This window comes from Saccostrea cucullata, unplaced genomic scaffold (genome assembly GCF_032062105.1).
Source record: "Saccostrea cucullata isolate Sc308-1 unplaced genomic scaffold, CSIRO_AGI_Scuc_v1 ctg413, whole genome shotgun sequence".
NCBI classification, from domain to species: Eukaryota; Metazoa; Mollusca; class Bivalvia; order Ostreida; family Ostreidae; genus Saccostrea; species Saccostrea cuccullata.
Window position 1 is genome coordinate 91,699 of NW_026927571.1, and position 21,091 is coordinate 112,789.

Below are 21,091 nucleotides of genomic sequence, written 5' to 3' on the forward strand. Positions count from 1 at the left end.
CTGGAACTTTTATCAAATACAGCTGTTTTTGGGATCTTGTAGACAATAGACTGATCTTGTGAATAGCATGGGTATGTTTCAGTGATTTGAAAGGCTTGGGTACTTTTTTTTTCAATCCCACCCAGTCCCTGGAGAGCAAAGTTTGACTGTATTCATATTAAACAATTTTATATTTTTTTTTATTGATTTTTTTTTTATAATTTCACTCAAATCGAAAATTTAAGCTTATATCTATTTCAATTTGATACATTGTATTTGTTTCTTTTAAAAAAATTATACATTTAAAACATTGTGGTTAAGAAAAGGTTAATTTCTAGACTTGTTTATCATTGTTTTAATCATGATTCAATAATTAACGCAATATTTGTTAAGAAATTGCTCACATGCAAAGATGCAAGTATAATGCCAAGTATTGAGTAATAAGGCTGTGTTATAGATTTTTTTTTTTACACGTGGTAATTTAAATATCCTCGGTGTATAGGTAAAATGTATCGGTAATAGGATTATATTATTACAAATATCAAGTTTTTGATTTCTTGCTTTCTAGACAGACATAAAGTACCCCTGTTATTTTCATGTATATATCAAATATATAGCATAACAATGTAGAAGGATAAATGCACGCAAAAAATTCCTCATATGTTAGCCAACTGAAAAGAAATTCTATACTGTAGGGTTTAACACTGTGATACAAGTGAACCAATATATACAGCCGATATGTTCAATGCAAATCAAAATTTGACAGGTGTAAATGATAATTTCTCTTAGTATCTTTACACAAAACATGGACACCGGGGAATTTGAATATATTATACAACCCCCCTTAAAGCCATTTTAAATCCCAGTCAATTGATATCTTCAAGGTTCTATTCTTTCAGTTTCTTTAACAAAGAAGAATGAAGAGTGTCTCGTATGTCTTTATGGCTGACATACAATATGTCTTCATAGCCATTCAATCCCATTATGTTCTCAACTGGGTATCTGATTTTAAACTTTTTTGAAATGGAAGTGGGTGGTGGTTGTATGAAAGGTGGGGGGGGGGGGGGTGTGAGAGTGTTTTTTTGGGGGGATGCTTTTGAGATAATCCTCTTTTGGACAGCACAATTCATTTGTGGACATTATTGCATGGTCACCACATTCAAGTTAGCTAGTACCTATATATCGGATATAGTGTTTTCCCATTAGTATATCAATTTATGTAAAGATTATTTTTGATACATTTTGGAAATGTCGTATTTAAGTTTGAGCTAATTAATTTCTTGGTGGTCTTTTGCTATAATGGAATTTATACAGTTTAATGTCCATCCGAAAATTTGTTTGCTATACTAATTGTTGCCACTATCTTTCACTGGTTTTTGTCTGTTGGGCTGTCGGAGAACCTTCACAAGGGGTTTGTTTACTTGGCTTCACTTCATTACACCAGACACAAACATTTCAATGACGACCCCTTTTTCAGATTTTTATTTTGTCAAACAACTTCCAACTTCAGCTATGAAAACTTTGTATTGGGTTTGTGGAGACTGTGTGTGTTTGAATATTTTCCAATTCTGATATTTGCAAACGAATTGCTTGGCATAAGTCAAAGAGCCATGAAATCAAGAAACAAACATGGGTATCAGAGGTGTACGCTAATATCGGAACCATGTGACCAATTCAGTATAATTAGGCTAATCAGTGTGCTAATAATGTACGCCAATGCTTTGTAAATTGGATTTAGCAAAGTCTGTGTATAGCCAGGGATTAAAGCTATAGTAGAATTTTTTAAGTCCCACGATTTTACGAATCACCTATGTCGTAACCCTGGGTCACTGCAGAGAAAGTCATTAATACGAGCGAGTAATTTTTATGGTTTCTGAATTGTGTGATATTGCTTATATATAGGTGACACAGCAGGCAATATCAAGTCTTAAAAAAGCCTGATAATGTTTAGCCTGTAGGATGGATTTTAATACTTGCATCGGGTGAAAGTGATGTTGTGAATGTCAGTTATGATCTATTCACCGAAAGGCAAAAATGGTGAACTACCATGTACCGAAATGAGCATACATTTCCTTTGAGGAGTGAAGTAGTGAAAGAAGAATGATATGAACATTGTAGGTTTGCAATCATGGATGAAGACTGAAGTGGTGCAAAAAGTTCTCGTAAATTGAAGATGCGTGTTTGATTTTATTGATTTGATTTGTGTTTTTATGTCTATCTTACATTTTCTGATATCCTCTGCTAAGTTCTGTCATTAATATCACGCTGTGAAATATGATAAATGACAGTGGATAATATGAAAGTTAATGGAAGTCGTAATATTTTGAGTGGCACTGTTTGTGAACTTTCATGGAAAGTTAATAATAAACATTGGTTTTAAATGTGAACACTAAGTCGCTCGGTCAGTAATGGCTGAATTAATTGGCTGGAAGTCTAAAATCAAGTTTTCCACTTTTAATGGACGGCAGCGAAGTTACACGCCAGTCAGTGAAGTTTTCGATCCATATGCCACCATTCATGCCACAACTTTCCGACCTTTTACGCCAGTGGTACCGGTCACTGTTGCGTTTGACTATGTCTCCAAGTTCATCAAAAAGGTATGCAGTTGAAGGTTTTTGAATACACACGGAGACTTTATGAAAATCTGAATATTATCAATAAGTGTCTCCAAATTTTGTTTTCACATGTGAAAGTTAGAAATATTTGATGTTTCGACATGCTCAAATTCTTTTTATTTTGCCCCTGTTATCCATAGTAAAGAGAGGTGACATGACAGAGACTTTAATCTCTCTTTATCATGCTTCTCAAGTTTGTAAATTGTAAGCTTTTGGTTGGGGGCCAGCAGGGAGGAGTGGAGGAAGGGGGGGGGGGGGGGATTCAATGGATCTCAACAGAAACAGTATGAATGTACAGGGTGTGTATGTGTAGATCAGTTTTAAGTGTCTGATTGTCAGCTTGAATTAATGAATGCTGCTGTTTTGATAAAACTGGTGTTTTCCAAAAAAACAGTCAACTTCATTCATCCACTCAATGAAGGATCTAAATTTAATTTGATGTAAACTGTATCTGCGGCTGCCCAAATCAAAAACTTGAAAACTGTTCAAAGTGCTCTACATTGAGAGTGTGCTACAAATTTTAATATTGAATTATCCCCCTTTGTATAATTGATTTTAGAGAGTATTGCATAGAATGACATGTAAAGTTGATGCAAAGCATCAAATCGGCCGCAAGAAAGTACTCTCCCAATTTCAAAAGCATCCATGCCAGGAAAGCACAAGATATTCAAAGCTGAAATAGTGGTCATTTTTATTTTAGGCAGTCTTCAAAGCAAAATAAATAAACTTTTTTTTAATTAAATGCAAACAAATTTTAGTGCATTTGCTCATCATATGGATTCAACAATCAAGTCAAATGATAAATGATAAGAATTTATTATCAAAATAAAGATGTATGCCTCTCAAGATGAACCATGTGCATGCAGATACCGTGGATTTTTGTCAGATGATGATGCCCATGTTTCTGTGCACATAGAGTAGGCTATGTTGTAGGGCACGGTACAAAATGTAAAAAAAAAAATATCCTTATGTCATTTGTAGCTGTAGAATATTCAAAACAAATTTTCAATTTTTATTCATCATGCACTTTTATCCGGAAAATCATGCTGATTTCTTTTCTTATCTTACACACTCCCGGGCTGGGGAGTACCTATTTTAAACTCTTTTTATTTAACCATAAATTATCAATTATCTGATGAGAAATGATAATAAATTGAAACAATATAATAACAACGATTAATGCTTAGTTTAAGTTTTTGAAATATTTAATTCATGATTTTATACATGTTATTATTTAAGAATTATTTTACTAAACTGCTTTTTGTAAGTCAACCAAAAATAGATCGGCTGCTGCTGCGACTGGTAATGACCATATGATAACTAATGGGAATTTCGGCTTTTGACTCTGAACTGTAGGGAAAATTATGGACATGTTGCATCTGTTTATTAAACAATTTAATAACCGTGTACATGTGTTACACAACCATGTAAAGTCAGGCAACTTCGTTAGGTTATGTGTAGGGGCGGGGTGATAATATGCAAATAAAATATGTTCAATCTCTGAAAAGGACTACTTAAATATCTCAGTGTTTCTTTAATTTCAATTTATAGTAAACTAATTAGAAATTAATTTATAATAACAATTTGTTCCATGCAAGGTGGCGAATTACAGGATAATGTTTGCTCACTAAACGAACCATCAACCTATAACCATCTATCATGAAAAAATATTAGGCATCTTGTGCTGATAAAATTTGTAATTTATTTTTTAAATTCATTGTTGGCAAGATTAATTTCTACACTGTAAACGCAATAAACATTTGATTAATAGCTACAGGAAATACCCTATTCATCCATGTTACCTTGGTAATAATTTTTTTTTGATGCCAGTAATCAGAGAGAGATATAGGGCGGTCACTTCCTGGTCCGGACCATTATGTTTACCTGGCCTTACACCTGTGTCCATCCCATCAGCTGATATTTTACCTGTAGTGAAGTTACAGGTGGGACCAGATCCTTCATAATACCTGTCATGTTCCCAGACCCTTGTAGCTGGGCCTGCCTCAAGATTTTTAGCCATTCCTCTGAAGTCTTGATCATTTATTGTGGATACATGAAAAGTCAAGTTCCGGGAGAATTTTGATACCAAACTCTGTCACATAGCCATTGCCAGATATTGGGATATAATTTTATCACCATGAATTTTTCCCCCTTTGCAGTGCATTTAGTTTCACAGTCGGGAAGATTAATTTCCTGTTAAGCCAGAATAGATATCGTGTTATTGCTATTGATCAGCAATGCTTATTTTCTTGTACGACCAACATCAATGTATGGGGAAACTTGTCTATCATTAGAGAGAGACATTGGCCAGCAATGATTAGTTGGGCCCGGAATTAATTGGAACTAATTCGTCAGGTTCTTTTCTCCCCTCGGACTTCCAGTTGTGTAAGATTTTTATTAGCGAAAAGGTTTTTAGGAAGGATTTTGGCCGGGATTTTGTTGCCATGAATTTTCCCCGTGGCACCCTAGCTGTATCTTCCTGTCGTGAATTAAGGGTGAGTAGAAATGCAGTATTTGACATTCAGAAAGATTTTTAGTCGTTTGATAGATTTTTGGACTTTGAATCTCTTGAGAAAATAAAATTGGGACAACAGATGATGTGAAATATGTCACACCATGATGAAATACTACAGTGCACCATATGCTCTGCTTGTACTCGGGTATATTTAAAGTAAAAGGGGAAACACGGGGATATTTGTGTTATCAGTGGACCCCCAGGTAAGGTCATACCACTTCAGAAATATCTCTGTAAATTTTATTCTATTTTGACAATCATCAATTCTTTTTCTCTACACCAGATGTATCTTTTTGGATATTCCCTAAATCATGTAAAATCTTGACAAGAGTCTCCATGAGATATGGTTCTTCTTATGGTCACATATGCCCTCATTAACATGAGTCATGACCATGAAACCTGAGCAAGGTGACTCTAACTATTTCTTCCTGTTTTATAACCCAGGTTACACTTCTTGGGTATAATAATTTCATATCTGCCTATACGATACTCTTATCAAAGGATTTGCTACAGTTTCCTTGTTTGATTTTCTGAAGATTATATTCTGTTTGATTAATAACTGTAAAATGTACGGTATCAATAAGACCAATTTATTTATGAACATAAAAGTATAAAACAGATCACCAACACTTCGTGAGAATGCAGCAGTAAATTTATTTTGTTGACCGGTTTCGACCTGTGACGGTCGTCATCAGAACTTATTTATGAACAGTTATGGATGTAATACTTTCAGATGATTTCAAATTTGTAATTTATAAGGAGGAGGAAATGTTTCATGCAACTTTCTCTGGCTTTAATTTTTTTTTAAAATTATTAATTGTTGGACGTAATACACTAAAACAGCTGTGGATTTCAAACAAATCAGACAAATATTTTGGGGTACAAAATCAGGACATATAGTTGAAACAATAGGGTGTCACCAGTCAAGCCCTATGGTTATACGCTGTACTTATTAATTTGCAGAGTTTCCCCTTCCCCAAATGACATATTACTAATTTGAAGTTTCCAGTTCACATTTTGTGCTTCCCAGTTTTCCTGTGTTAGTATCATGTGGCGACTGCAGCACACAGTACTGAGCTGTTTCCCGAAGTTTCTAGTGTTTTGGTGGATGGAGTTTGTTTCCTTTTCAAGTTTATAATTACTCCTGTCATCTCTTGTCTATGCATGCTGCTTTTTACCTTCCTTTATTTTTAGATCCGGTCGTAAAATACACAAATACTGTGTATTTTACCTTCACTCTGGGGACAAATGATTACCCTTATATATAATAATCGTTAAAAACAGCTGATAACCTATCTCATCACTTCACAGGGTACCTCTTTTGTAGTAGTCTATTTAGTTGATTTTTTAGGTGTTGGGAAAAGTTATAAGAAAATACAATATAAATACATAAGTATCTCAGATTTTTTTTCCTGGGTCATATTATAGATACAAGCAATTGTATGAAGTTTTTAAGCAGCAGTAAGTAATAGAAGTTGATTTCCACATATATAGATGCAACAGATACCCAGTTTTGCATATTCAGTCTTTAATGAAGCATTCAAAAAAGTGTAGTAGTCTTGTAAAAATATATAATGTACTGGAACATTACGTACAATAAAATTTACCAAAAAAATTATATCTATAAAAAATCAGAATAATTTTCTTCTCAATTTACAGATTGGGAGATTGAATGTCATTATATGCTAACATTGAAATTCATTAAGCATGCATAATGATCCTATCAAGTTTGCATAAAATCTGATAAAATCTTTGACATTACTCAATTCAGAGTCACAGAAAAGATGTTCTAATCGGTCAGAAAGATCTCAATACACTAAAGTGTTCGGGGCATTATCTTTGATTATTCAGCTATCTGGTAAATTTATGTTTACCTGCAAAGCAGTGTCATCTTCACTTATTTTCTTTCAAAAATTGAATAAATTAATGGAGAATAAAAGACTGCAAGAAAATTGCAAGATATTATTAAAAGGACCAGATATGGAATTTTAATGGCCTACTGCATCAAATTTCACAGAGCAATGCTGAGCATTGTGAAAAGTTTTGTATATAATGGAAAGAAAATTGGATTGATTTACAGGTATTGATAGTTAGCTGGGAAAAGGGGGGGGGGGGGTGTTAAGTTGTTGGGTATTATATTTCTGATGACGGAAAAAGTAGAGTGAAAAGTCAGGGTTATAACCCTTTTTGAAGTGTTTATCAATACTACTGTTGAGGCAGTGCAGTGGCAATTGGTTTCGTCTTCACCAAAGTTATTTCCTACTCTTTCATGTTGAAGTATTGTAAGAATATTATGGAGACTTGAGAGTTTTTCAATCCAATATTTTGATGAATGCTTACTGAAGATATACAAAATAAAGATTTTGTAAAGATTAGGCAATTTTTCACAACATTTTTTTTCAAGGAGTGGTGTAAGAAACTATAACAACAGTTTGCCTTGGTAATTATAAACAGAAAATATTGACTCTTTAGAACTTGTCTCGAAAAATATTTTACCTATGGCTAAGTTCCAACGTGGAAGTTTTTTTTGAAGAATCCCTTTAAATGGACACTTGGAACACACAGAAGGCATTTATCTGTGTTAAAGAATGTGTTCTGTTTGTCGGAAGGATATATAACTCGAAATCAGAAATAAAGAAATATAGATATACACAAGGTCTCAATCAGATGTCCCTTTAAACAGCGAGACTGATTGAGGATTTCTTTTTTTTCCGAATGATTGGTGTAAATTTGTTTACCTGAGGAAACATTGCTACCTAATTTAGGCTACGGTTCCACCTTTTAACCAAGTTTATTTGTGGATTTTAATAAGATCTTTTAACAGGGTACAGGGGGAAAATGGTCGAAAAAAGGGGGTGAAAATATTTGAATTGAAATTTATTTTGTGATGACTTTTGATAACAAGAGACTGTAAAGAGATTTATGTACGTGTGTTTGGTTTTTGTGTCGGTGTCGGTGATGGAAGTTTTGTGTCAAGTGTGAATTAATGTAGATTCAGCTGAAGAAGAAGACTGGATTGACACACTCGTCTATTGATTTACAGGGTCCCTCGGATTCATCATCGAGCTGCCTCTGGAAAACCACTGTTTCTTTGGTGTCAAAAGTTCTATGGCCATTAAATGGGTCTCTGTTCGTAATGCAGAAAATGAGGTTGCTGTGTTCCGGTTAAGAAAAGAAAAACTGAATTATTAACCGGAGTAAAAGAATAAAATTTTATCCACAAGATAAGAAAGAATGTGAAATCTTTTGAAAGTTTTTAATGTCGAATTTATTACAGTGTTAGTTGTGATGTATTGGATTTTGGGGAAATTTCTAAGCTTCCGCTCCTTTAATTATGAAAGGTTTTGAGGATAAGAAGTAGAGGAGAAAAAAAATTAAAGGAGCTGTGTAACTTTCCTCTGTTATTAAAGTTATGCATGAGTATCAATTGTTCTCAACAGATGAAAGAAGCCAGTTTCTTTAAATAATAGCTGCTCCATGACATCTGAGTATTGAATGCGTATCCATACCTTGCGTTTCTGTTGAGATAATTGTCATTGCAAATAAGGTGTTATTATTCCCTAAGTGTGATACACATATACTTTGTTTTTCTGCCATCTCGAAAGATTCCTTTGCAGTCCAAAGCTGAGCCTCAGGACGAATGTTTTTGACTGCTTACTGGTATTAGATTATCGTAGTTCTTCTCTCCAAGCTTTGTGTATGAATTCATGACTTTTTGGTAAAGAAGGAAGGAATATATTCCTTTGTAATGAATTTCAAGAGATTATATGCTGTGGTTCTGGAAAGATAAGTTCGACGGAAGAAAAATTGCCGGGTACATGCAACTATCACATAAATCTACAAAGAAGATGCTTGGTACATCGTGGCATACTTACTTGCAGACTCCTAAAACATTACCATTTAACAATTGAACGAAAAAGGCAAAAAGGGAATTTTATTAGTTATCTGAAGTTTTTTTTTGTTGTGGCATTCCATAATATACAATTAATTGAGTGCTAGATATGTGCATGATGTAATTGGAATTAATGAATTCTGCTGACTCTCGGATTTTCCACGTGTGATCTCTCTGAAAAATGAAAGATTGAAAGATTCTTCAATATTCGATCACAAGATATTGATAGAATAATAGATTTCTAAATGAAAGTGTATTCGACTTAAAAAGCTGAAATAGCATAATTAATTGTAACGTTAACGTCTATCGCAGTACAAAAGTCATGGAGCTGGGGAAAAACAATATGTATTTAAGAGCTTTAACCCCAGATAATCTCAGCTTTCGACCCAAACGAAATAAGGATATGCGCAAACTGGCTTTAACATTCTCCTATCGAGATTTCACTGACTTCTTTAGGGTAAGTCTTGCCATTAGAGTGACCTTTGTGTATGTGTTCTATGGAGCTGGAATTTAATTGCATTATTTCTTTTGTGACATGGCCCTATTTATTAAATTCAAATGGGTTTGTATCTGAATTTTGAAGTGTTTTTTCAGAAATTTAATTTGATTTGTACTTTGGCATTGCATGTTATGGTCTTAAATTTTTTATTAATTTAAAATCAAATGATACATGCAACATAAATGTACTGATTGACATTTGTTTTGGTATCTGTAGGCCCGATTCATTAAAATCAAATGAATTTGTATTTTAATTTTTGAAGTGTTTTTTAAATCAAATTTGAACTGTGTGTTAAGTAATATAATCTTCAAATTTTAATTAATTCAAGAGAGATGCATGCAACATAATGTAGCAATTGACATTTGTTTTAGTATCTGAAAAATATTGATACTTGTTAGTTAATTTCCCAAAACATTTAGCCTTAGATTAGCTCTTCAATCAGAAGTTTTTGTTATAGTTAGCCTATATTAACCCTAAATTAACCATGTTTACAGTTGAAATGTACCTTTTGCAGTCCTAGAAAATTAAATTACTGTAAAGTACATTGTATTATATTTAAAGTGTACGATATTTGGCGGAAAATGATTTTTGAACGAGGTAGTGCAGAATTGATTTAGGTTATTTATTAGTGTTCTTATTTAATGTGTATGTATGTAAAACATTAAACGATGTACTTAAATTAGTTGAAAATTACTTTCTGCCAAAGTTGCTCATAAGAATATATGGCTAAATGTCATTAGAATTACAATAAATTCGCATATCATGAATTTTGATACGGAAGGTCATGATGACGATTTCTTTCTGTTATTTCAGAGAGACAAGGATAGAACGCCGGAAGACGGAGATAAATGGTTAAAACCGAACACAGTACGTCATCGGAGAGCCTCACGACTTCAAGCTCCTCTCAGTCATTCACACGAGGTAAGACTCCTACACAATCACCTGTGTTTAGCACCTGAAAAATTACAGGTATATATTGAAAAATTGATTGAAATGACATGTATAAGCAATTTACCATAAAAATGAAATGCAGTTTGTCCTATATTTTTTCAAATAATTACAGGTACATATATTGAAAAACTGATTGAAACAACATGAACAGTCAATTTATCACAAAAATATCATAAAAATGAAAAGTTCCCATATTTTCGAAAATGTCATGTATTGACATGTATTCTAAAGAAATGTTGACACCTTGGCCCTGAAAACTAGGTGGTATTCATATAGCTTAAAAGAATCCAATATGACTTCTTTTGAAGTGAGTATTGTAATGCATCTTTTTTCCAAGATATTTTTGTTAAAACATTAATTCATTCCTTTTGGAGATTTAATTGACATTTGTAAAATGGTGGAGCTTGTCTCTAATAGGAATAAATCATCATGATAAACGGAGTACTACCGGTAGTTTTGATGTTATGACGTAGCAAATCATATTAATCTCTGTATGGATTGAGTTAATGCTGCTTTCACAAGACAAGATGATACCAGGAATGGTTACAAATGAAATGATACACTCTCATTGGAAATCTACAACTTCTTCAAATTGATGTATAATATTCTGTGGCTTTTGCAATCAAATTTTTTATGATTGAAGATCAACCTAAAACTGAAAAGCAACAAGTATAGTCGTGATAAATGAAGAAGGGCGCCCATAAACCTAAATAAATCAATGTATAAATGTAAAACCATGCAATTGGTTCTTTGAATTTTTACTTGAATCCCTTACTATATAGCTAGTAATTTTCAGACTTTTTGTGACTTTTCTTGAAATGAATTAGAATGAGGAGCGAACAGGAACTTATTGTGCCTGGGTGCTATGAATAGAAGAGGTATATACTGTATATAATTATGGTAGATATGCATGGGGGAAGTGTACACTTTACGTAATGAATGACTGCATATAAGGGAGAGTGTGAGAAAATCCATCATATTAAGGCACTAAATAGTTCTGATCTCTCAAGTATGCTGAAGGTATGTTGCACACTTACTTGTTCTCATGAACGTAACATTGTTTGTGGTCATTGTGTGCGGTGTGGGAAACACTTGGCCCAAAACAGGGTTCACATCAGGAGCATTTATATATAAATAGTGGAACAACCAAATATTTCTGTTAGATTGTAAAAATTTCATTCTCCACTTTGGGTTCAATTTTTTTTCCTTCAAAATATTTGGGGCCTTGTGATGTTGGATCTCTTTAATGTTGTCTGTCCACAAGGTGGACTGGTCCCCGCAGTGATACCAGTTTATGGAAAAATTTGTCGTAAATTCATGTTGGTAAGTTCAGTTTTGTTTTTTATAATAGGTCACATCAAATCCTTATTTATATGTAAAATCATGTAATCATTGGAATAGGATATACACATTGCTTAAATGTAATTTTTTTCAAAAATTTCTGGGGGGAAAAAGAACAACATTTTTTGTATATATTCAAAATAAGTGTAGAATATGTAGATATGGCTATAAATCAAATAGTTCCTTGATGATCAATCATTTCTGATTACTTAAGATTGAGCATTTGATCCAACATTTCCACTCTGGGTGTCAAGTCCAAATAGAGTGAATGCTAGTCCTCAAGGAATAATGGAACCAACTTACCATATGAGAATTTAAGGGTGGTGGAAGGGTGTTGGGGGGGGGGGGGGCTTCTGATTTTTTTAAAACCATTAACCTTCTTCATTTTGTTGATCTACTTTTCTGTCTTACACAGTTAAATTGGTTAAATTCTGCATTCTCCACTTTCACCTGCTTATTCTAAATTAAAATCTGTGGTCAGAGTTGTTAATTCCCACTGCTAATAACCAGGGTATATTATTGCTTGATCATGGACAGGAGGTTTAAAACTTGACATAAGAGGATTTTGACATGAAACTCTCCAGTCTTGAGTACCACATGTACAAGTGTGCATGATTACGGAGTACTAAGGGCTTCTGTAGGAGTATGTGTTTAAAGAAGATTATAAAATTTAATATTTATTATGCTGGTCATTGTATACCAAAGCTCTCTTACTTAATGTCTATTGCATACATGTGCATCATTCTTCTTTTTTTTTTTTTAAATCGGACCAAGTATTCATAACCTATTTTTAAATCAATCTTTGTTTGCTTTCAAACAGTATTAACTTTTCATGATATGGCCATAACGAAAATGGTACGAATAAAGAATGTGCGTGACTCTCGAAGAACTTCTTTAGATAAGAACTTCAAGGATTTTTAAAATGTTCATTTAATAAAAAAAGGGTTTTCTTGAAGAGGTTTCGAATTCACAAAGTTAAGCTTTATAAATTACAAGTTGACAAATGCATTTTTCTCTAGGTGTGTTTTAATTATTGATCAGATATTTTTGAATTTTTTAAAATTACTGAAAAGAATGTGTTTTTAATGGGCCCTCAAGTTGTTTATTTTGGCAGAGGGAAAAAAAATTTATGATGTATCTTTAAGGTACCATTAAATTATTTTTAAATGGTTAGAAATGAATGATTTTACTTCTTTTTATGTGCTCAAGGATTATAAAAATCTTTAATGCATTATACAACTTTCTTTTTATGATTGATTTGGGGACTATAGATTTTGGCATTGCAAATACTGGTCTTTTAATTTCACAGAGGAGTTTCAGTGATTCAAGGTGTTTCAACCACCCACTCACATTTCCCCCACCCCTTAATTAAAGTTGTGTAAATTGATCAAATTGCTTCTCTTGTATCAGGCTGCATGTCTTTCAGTCTTAAAGAGGAATTGGACATTGAGTTTCCAAATATTAAAGGGTAAATTTTAGATCATTCATATTTATGAAAATATACAACCATTTTAGAAGTTTGGAAATTAAGAAAATTTTTACACAGAAAAGCATTAATATTTAGCTCTTCGTTAAGTACAAGTCGTGAAACCAATGCTTGAATTGAACTTGTGAGCTACAGATCATACACTTACATTCTGACTGATCACTCTGTGGTTTGGTGGCTAGTAAAAAAAAAATAAATGAAGATGATATAAGGAATTACGATAAAAGTTCATTATCTTGTTTATTTCAAATGAAGTACATGTACATCATGTAATGAAGGCATGTCTTTTAATTCTACTGAAAGAGACACATATAACATGTAAAATCAAAAATAGATTCTTGAATGCATGAGACACATCTAATTAATAATTTGATTAAAAAAAATTCAAATATATTCTTTCAAAAAGTGGCTGGGGATGGGGGGGGGGCTAAAAGGGGGATAAAATTCCTGATGGGATCAAACCTTTGACATTTTACAGTTGAATGTCCAAGCCAGTTGTATTTACTACTGAGTCACTATTATATATTGAGTCAGTGCATTAAAAAATCAGTTATTACATAAACTTTATTGCATTTTTATGTAAATCAGAAAATAAGACAATAAAATTGTAATGATATTTAGATTACCAGACATTAACGTTATATAATTCATCTTCAGAAAGAGTACAAATTACATGTACACAATTTTTAATACAGGTATTCTTATATATCTTAATCATAAAAGGTTAAAATACGAAGATTTATCAACATTGATTTTATCTTTAATATCATGTTTAAAATCTCTTAAATACTAAAATGTCTATGTACATGTATATATCTATACACCTTTTTATTCTATGGAAGCTACAGTTGTGTTTAGTCAACAGTTACTCAGCATTTTATGGCAAAAAATAATTGCCACAATATCAGCGATGCATTTACTCATTCATTTGGTGTATGTCTTCAATTTAGGTGTTCCCTTGCTCAAGTGACTGCACCCAACCAAATAGTCCTGTGTATTAAATAGTTGTGTATTGTTGAGAAATGTATTGTAGAGGTTACTTTACACCATCTTTTTACTCTAGAAATTGAGAAATAACCTTGCAATTTGACTTTGTCATAAGTTTTGAGCATGTGCTTCATGTGAAGTAAAGTAGTGTTGTTATACTTGAGTATTAAATGGTTTTACTGTTATGGAAAAGTTGAGAAATTAGGAACACTATAGGAACCATCCTTTCAAAATCTGACATGGGACACTAATGCATGCATATGGGAAAAATTCAAGTCCGGCTTCTTTAGCAAAGAACTCTGTGGCTTATATAACATCTATTACAGTCTTTGTAGTTTAAGTTTTAGAAAGAAAATGGCTTCCTTAAGTGAAATTCAAGTGAAATTCAAGTTTTCATGGAAACCTTCAGGAAAGATTATGTTGGAAATTCCAGTGAGATGCAACTTCAGTTCTGTTTCAAAATTTTGAGGAAAGATTTCTGAATTGTTTTATATATGGATGTTTTTCATCTGGTACTGGTGAAATTTAACAACTTGCTTTTTGTTTCCATGGCAAGCATCATTAACTCATTTGACCATGTACGTGGTTTAAAAAAAAAATGTGGACATTCACTCAAAGATACAAAATTGGAGGAAAAAACTTTATTTAGATGTTCCAGTTTGTGATACAAGGATTCAACACACTTTCAGATGCATGACTTGTGTGTTAGAACTATAAATATCCAACATTTGGTCTGAATTTGATTTTATTAGATGAAATAAGTAAACACCAAATGGCAATTTAGCAAAGACCTGAATTAATTATCAAGTTTTTTGTTTAATTCAGCTGTTATGTACTTCAATTAATTCAAAGTGATGTTCAATATGCAAGTTCTTTTTTTTTGGACTTAATTACATGAAGATGTGAATGACTTGTTTTATACACATGTAGTACACGTTCTAGCTAATATGGAATTAGCTAATATCGCATTTCATCAATCTCTTCAGGTAGGTCTTAAATGTCTTCAGATGAAAAAATATTTTTGACATTTTAAAATTTAATTATTTTATAAAAGTTGTAAATACAATCATGTCTGAAAGTTAATTGGCAAATTGAAGAATATTACACTTTCTGTCTATATAACAGAATCTTCTCTTTGACACAAGTCATTGGATAAGAAGCATGCTAGCTATGAAGGTAATGTTTATTATAAATGTTTACTTCAAATCAATATCACATCCATAGAGTCCTATATTTTTTCTTTAGTTGATTTGTTTGCTGGCATTTTTTAAAAAAAAGAATAGGAATAAAGAATATAACAAATTAATTAACTATTTAGTTAAAAAAAATATTTGGTATTGAATTAGTTTTTATTCTGAATAATTGATTTCCAAGATATTTTATAATAATGGGGATTTTAGTCAAGTTAAAAAAAAAATTAATGACAATTAATGAAGGTATGTTGCTATAAATATAATTTTATTATGATTGACTTTTCTCTATCTTTTGTTTGGGGAGAGGGTATGCATAGAATTAAATGTCTGTTGCTTGGTCTTAATCATTTATAGGCATACAATATTCTAATAGTTTATTCCAAAGAGTACATAAATTAATGATTTTTTTTCTTTGACAATTATAAGTTCCAATGATCAGGATTGCTTATTTTCATAATTATATTTTTCTTAATCAAACCCCATTGCTTTTTATGCATACATAGACCAATTAATGACTGAAAAATTACAGTTGAATCTGCAATTAATTAAATGAATGATTGAGATTAATTAGGGATGAGAGGAAATTGTATATTGGATTAGTGATACTTAAAGTTTTATAAGAAGCACTAACTGGATTTAGAACATAGATATGTTTGCTTAAGAAATCATGATCATCTGTTATTTCAACAAGCAAGATAAAATACAGGATATGATGTACAGTTGGGGGACTGTTATAATAGTATATAAATCAAGGCTGGGCTAAGGATTAACACCTACTAGTCTCATGGTTACACATGGTCTCAAAAACATTAACCTTTGAACAAAACTAACTGTTAAAAATACATGTAGTGTTTGTCATAAAAGCTCTTTTTCTTTCTTTCTTTCTTTATAAAAATATTTAGTGTTATTACTTTTTAGTCAACTTTGATTCAATTTCAACATAGGTTTTGACACCATTGAACTATTCAAACATATTGGTGTCAAGATTTTTGACTTTTCTTAGACTGCAGGGAGCCAAAACTGGTCAGGCCTGTAAACTACTCAGAATCTGTCACTTTCAGCCAGCAGCCATGCTGTGATTGGTCAATTTTAATTGTTCACTGCGAAAGATTTGATCTGATTGGCTGAAGTGACAAACATGTTCCATCCCATTGGTTAAAGCTAATTAAATGTGTGAAAACATGGAATTACATATGGAAACAAGAAAATAATCTAATTACCGTATAATCCCTATTGCGCTTAGAAAAAAGCGGTTATTTTGATATTCTTGCCAAAATTTTGAATGTCATATTTTAACCTCAAGAAATCTTTTGGAAAAAAAACAAATAACAGAAAACTACTAAAAATTGTCTAACCTTCCTTTAAATTACAATAATCCATCAAAATTATGCTATATGACTCATTTTCCCACTTTGAAATTAGGGAATAGACACGGAGAACAGATTTTGTACTTGTATGTACAACTTTCACTTTCAGAAATACATGATTAGGTCGTTCATAAAACTTTACCTTTCAAGAATTTTTTATGTATGAGTTACCTAATAACAAAGTTTCATTTTCACTTCCTTCATTATGGCGAACTTTTGATACGATTCTGGATGATTTCTATCTTAATGAAAAAGACCCAGGGGGGCGCTAATAGGGGTAGGGGCGGTTAATAGGGATTATACGGTATCATCTCAAATTGATTTGTACTGATAAAGATCTCTATGTCACTTTTTTTTATAATTGAACACTGTCATGGAATCATATAAAATTAGACCAACCCTAAAAAATCAGTATTAATGTAATTTCGATCAGTCTCTAAACATCTATTCGCGAAGTGTAAGTATTAATCCCCCCAAAATGTATCTGGATATTACTATCAAGAGATCAAGTGTAGAGAAACAACAGCAATATGAGAGACTTTATCAGAGCACTAGAAGAAGGAAAAACAGGGGAGAGAATTTGGACAAATCTTTCAGCATCAGAAGACTTTCAAAAAGACTTAATAAATCTTTGATTGTTGGAAAATTGAATGCAGTAAGTGATATATGAATTCATGGGAATTGTAGAATTTGATAAAATTAATATAAAGTCCTTTGGGGTTTTTTTTCATCTCAGTGTGTAGGCAAATTAATAATGTATTTTTTGTTTTTCATTTTTTTTTTTCAAGTAATAACCATTTTTCAATCATAATTAAAATGGTATTTATTAATTTCATGAGAGATGATGTTTTTTGAAGCACTAATTGGATGTAATATGGAAAATTTGATAATCACATTTTTATAGTATTAAGTATAATTAAATAATTAAGGCACTGCTAGAATTCTTTTACCCTTTTATAAATGTATCCAAAGTTGCTTTTTAACATAAGAGGATTATTAATTCAGACAGCTTTATACAAAAGCAAGCTGATTTTTGTTTTTCTGGACTGTTTTGACATGTCACAATATACTTCATTGTGTAAAGTGACACTCAAGCTTCTGTCTTTTTTTTATTTTAATCAAAAGAACCATAGCATAGGGCTTAATGATAATGATTATGCACTGTGATCTTAACTGGAACATTTAAAGTTGTGTATCTGGATCTGTTAGTTTGGGAGCCTTTAATCAACTAAATGCACTTGAAATAAGGACATTGGATTAAACGTGAAGTTATAACGTTATCATGCACCATGTCACCTGATGGTTCAAAAGTTAATTTTTTATTTTCTGACTACTATAATCTGTGCTAACAGGAAGTTAATCTTTTTTTTTCAAATGAGGAAGTTTGTTTTAACCGACGGAGTCCGTGTTATTAACCTGCATCTTCTCCGGAATCCGCAGATTTTTTTTCTGGAAATTTGATTGATAAGGGTTTCTCGGGGAATTGTTTCATTAGAACAATGGCTCGGAGCTCATTGTTTTAAAAACAGTGTGTGAGAGTGGGATGATGTTTTTGGGCAAGTCGGAAACTTTCACTCTCGGACACGATGAATTGTCCGTGGGGATATTGTTTTCTCCCAGCGGTAGATACAAGAGGAGATGGGTAAGATTATATAGATAAAAAATACTATGGATAACAGTCTTATCATTGTTAAATTTATTTTTTGCTAGCTCTTAATAATTAAATCAAGAGTATCTAAGGGACTTCATATTTCAGTTAGGTTATGGCCTTGTAACAGCTGATACTAGTTTAAGCCTAACTTAAGTTTCAGATTAAATTAATTGAATGAAATAAATTGTTGAATTAGCCCCAATATTTTTTGCTACTGATAGTATTTCCTTTGACAAAGCTAGGTCAAGAAAAACTGGTTTCAGGTTATATTAATTTGATGACCTTGTTAAATAAGCCTCATTAATAAATACCACTTGATTTATTATATTCTGATTGATAGGTATAAATCTTCCAAATTTAATACACTACTCATTGAAATGCACAACAATGACACAAAACAATAGCTGCTGGGTCAGGACTATTGTTCCACTCTAGTTGTGCTGTTATGCACTCTTTGATTTTTTTTTTCCATTCGTAATCAGATGATGGACTAGGCGACAATGCTTCTAACACGTCAGTCCTGTCTGCAAGCTAGATCTGGCTTTTTTTTGGTTAAAAACCAGAAACGGCCTTTAGGCAGTCCACTGAAGATTTCTAATGATTTGGAATTTGGGAAATCAGTGGGGTAATAAAAGGAGAGGTGTATACACTTGTAACAAGTTGTTAAAAAGACAAGACTGTATAATTTGTCTGTAGGGGAGATTCATTGATCAAGCAATTTAATTGTATAGCAGTGATAAATGATATTTTGTGCTTGTATAAACTTGATAATATATCTGTCAATCTATAGGGATAAAAACACTTTACTACCAACCGAAATTTTAAAGTTACTGCTTCATGGGTTTGTGGAAGGATGTAGAAAGTGTTTTTCTTCTAAATTTAGATGCAAAAGCCTCTTATTTTTGTGCATTTGATTAGTGGTAGAGGAACTTGTTAGGAAGTTATTAATTTTCTCTCATTGAGAAAGTAGTTTTTGAGAACTGTGTTGTGTATACGTGATAGAGCTTTGAAGAAAAAAAACAAAATGCATTTCTTGGAGGGCAGGTCTGAGAGTATGTTTGAACTAACAGAAGGATTGCTTTCTTGTGATTGTGAGGAAGACCTTCTTAATATGAATGTCATGGTGAGTGTGGGACCCATTCTTTGTTATTGGGGCTCCATTTCTATATTTTGTCATAACAAGGTCATGACGGTCTTCATGATTATTTGAGAGGATGTGTACTTTTGTGAATAGGAGAAGTATATATTATGCACCTGCTATGACTTGAGAATGTTTTCTTCATTTTAAGGCCAATTTAAGAAGATTTAATTTTTGTCCTGCTGACACCAGGTACTACATGTATTTTGGGGTGGGGGTTGGGGTGGGGAAAGAGGATAAAAATATTCAAGATGGTTTTAATGAAACCCTCCTGTGTCTTGCATTGCAGAGATGGTTTGTTCATTAAAAACAATTTCAAGTACATTTAAAAAAATATATATATTTTACATGAAATTTTTTTTTCTATTTTTAGTCTCTCATTGCCTTGGAACATGATCACCAAGGTCATCGAATCTCAGCGGCCGGCAGCGTCAACAACATTAACGCCGCTAACAGTGATGACGATGAGGATCTCAAAGTGGAGGAAATCGGCAGAGTCGCGGGCTGGGCCGTCAACTTCGAGAAACTTCTCAAAGATGGGTCAGGATTGGTTATTTTTACGGTAAGTTTGTTAGTTAAAACAATCATTTTAAAAAATCATTTACACGTACATTAGATATACCGGTACCTTAATTGAAACGTCATTATAAGAGCATTACTTGCATTTTATTGCCCATTTCAAAATGATTTAAAAGTGCTCTAAATTTTGACTTCTTGAAACATGGATTTTAAGTATTAGATAGCATCAGATGATATTATTTCATGAGTGACACTTAAGTTAAATTTAAATTTCTTGTTCTATTGGAAATATAAAAGACCCTTCTTAAAATAATTTTTTTTTTTCATAAAAAGTTTACACTGCTTGAGCATGTTGAGATCATGTAGAGTAAATAATAATTTATTTCTGTAATGGTTATTTTTAAGCATGAAAATAGATAAACTGTCATCATTTATTGAGTCTGCTTTTGTAGGAATTTCTGAAAAAAGAATTCAGCCAGGAGAACATAATTTTCTGGAGGGCGGTGGAACAGTACAAAAAACTCGTGGAGGCCGACAAACGCAAAGCCAGGGCCAAGGAAATCTTCACGAAACACGTGTCTGTGAAGGCCACGGACCCAATTAACATCGAGCAGAACGCCCGGCAGCAAGTGGAGAAACAGCTGGACAATCCCAGCATTAGTACATTTGATCGACCACAACAAGAGGTAAAGAAATAAACAAAAGCAGGAAAAGAAAAAAATAATTTTTTCTTCTTCAGTTAATAGGAATAGGAAAAATTATGATGTGTAATATCATTTATTGTTTAATGAGGAAGGAAAAGATCTTTATTGAAATATGGCCAAAAAAAATCATGTAATTGTGGAGTCAAATGACCAATTTTTCATTGCTACTTTCCATTTATGAGGAAGCTATGGTAGGGAATATTGGAAAAGCAAGTTCTGTGGTCATGCAAATATTCATTTCACGGAAGTTAGCA

The 21,091-nt window shown here is 32.5% G+C and overlaps 1 protein-coding gene across 1 annotated transcript in view; it reads left to right on the top strand.

Moving 5' to 3' along the window:
* LOC134274815 (uncharacterized) overlaps positions 1–21,091 on the top strand; it is a 65,609-nt gene that overhangs the window by 34,062 nt on the left and 10,456 nt on the right. The window contains 3 exon segments of the mRNA XM_062757051.1: positions 10,314–10,421; positions 19,988–20,176; positions 20,586–20,819. Coding sequence (XP_062613035.1) covers positions 10,314–10,421; positions 19,988–20,176; positions 20,586–20,819 — 531 coding nt within the window.